General features: G+C 33.8%; 1 protein-coding gene across 1 annotated transcript in view; it reads left to right on the top strand.

Annotated features, from left to right (window-relative positions):
* The window catches only part of RAPGEF5 (Rap guanine nucleotide exchange factor (GEF) 5), a 127,249-nt gene that overhangs the window by 87,856 nt on the left and 38,028 nt on the right, over positions 1 to 1,365 (top strand). The window contains exon 12 of the mRNA XM_008588925.1: positions 1,255 to 1,352. Within this exon, the coding sequence (XP_008587147.1) occupies positions 1,255 to 1,352 (98 nt within the window). The remainder of the gene's footprint in view (positions 1 to 1,254; positions 1,353 to 1,365) is intronic.

Below are 1,365 nucleotides of genomic sequence, written 5' to 3'. Positions count from 1 at the left end.
TCAACCTCATTAGTATTCAAGAAATACAAAATAAAGAATCTTTTTTTTTTTTGGTTTTAGCAAAATAGTAAACTTACCAAAAGTAATGATCAGTATTGGTCAATGTACAAGTTTTAAACCTATTTTTAGGAAAATACATTGATTTCTTTTCTTTTTTTTTTTTTTTTTTGACTGGTAAGGGGATCGCAACCCTTGCCTTGGTGTTGTCCGCACCATGCTCAGCCAGTGAGCACACCAGCCATCCCTATATAGGATCCAAACCCGCGGCCTCGGTGCTACCAGCACTGCACTCTCCCGAGTGAGCCACGGGGCCGGCCTACGTTGATTTATTTTCTAAAAAATGAGAATTGGAAAGCAATTGGCAGCTTGTATGAAGTACTTTTAAAATATTCATTCTCTTTCCCAGCAATTCCAGTACTGGGAATCTATCTTAAGAAAATCATCTATAAGCAGATAAAGATTTATGCGCAAAGATGTTGACTTCTGCAATGTATATTATGGCTGCTATAGTAATAGATCCCATTTATCATGCCCTTGTTATGTGCCAGGCCCTGTGCTAATACTTAGCATATCATGACATCTAATTTATATGACCAAAAAAAATTGGAAACTGTGAAATGTTCAACAGCAGAGGAAATATTGAATGATGGTATAATGGACTGTTCTATAACCAATTAAACATGACATATGTAAATAATTTTGATAAGTGAGTAAGTGCTTATAATAAAATCAAAATATAAAACCATTTATGGAATAATTTTAATGTATGTGTGCACTCATAATAATTATGAATGCATATATATAAATAATAATTGCACATATATGTATGTGTGCACACACAGTTATATAACATATACATACAAGCTTGTGTGTGCGTGTAGGTATGTGTATGTGTCTATATATATAAAAAAACAAAAATATACTCAAATGTAACCAATCTTACCATGGTATGGTTATCTTAGAGAGATGGAATTATGAGTAAATTTTACTTTATTCCTTACATTGTTCTGTGTTATAAAGACGGACTAAACATTATATGGAAGAACCGCAAGAGGGCTTCCCTTTATGGGAACTGAGCAGTGATGTGTGTGATACCACTGGTGTCATTATATAGAGTGTGCAGAACTGAATTCATTTTAAATCCTATTTATCTTCAAATATTTTTCTTTGTCAAGTTTCACTCTTGAGATGTGCTGTATAGGCCTACTGCTATTATTGTGTTTCTAATTACTCTTTTTTTAAAAAAAAATAAAGATAAGCATGAACTTCAGCCAAATGACTTGGCCATCTCCAAATCCCTGGAAGCATCCAGTCGGATATATGTCTACCGAAAAGACCTGGCTGACACTTTGGTAAGTACCTTTA

This window comes from Galeopterus variegatus, unplaced genomic scaffold, assembly GCF_000696425.1.
Source record: "Galeopterus variegatus unplaced genomic scaffold, G_variegatus-3.0.2 Scaffold5107, whole genome shotgun sequence".
NCBI classification, from domain to species: Eukaryota; Metazoa; Chordata; class Mammalia; order Dermoptera; family Cynocephalidae; genus Galeopterus; species Galeopterus variegatus.
This window is presented reverse-complemented; position numbering and strand designations above follow the sequence as displayed.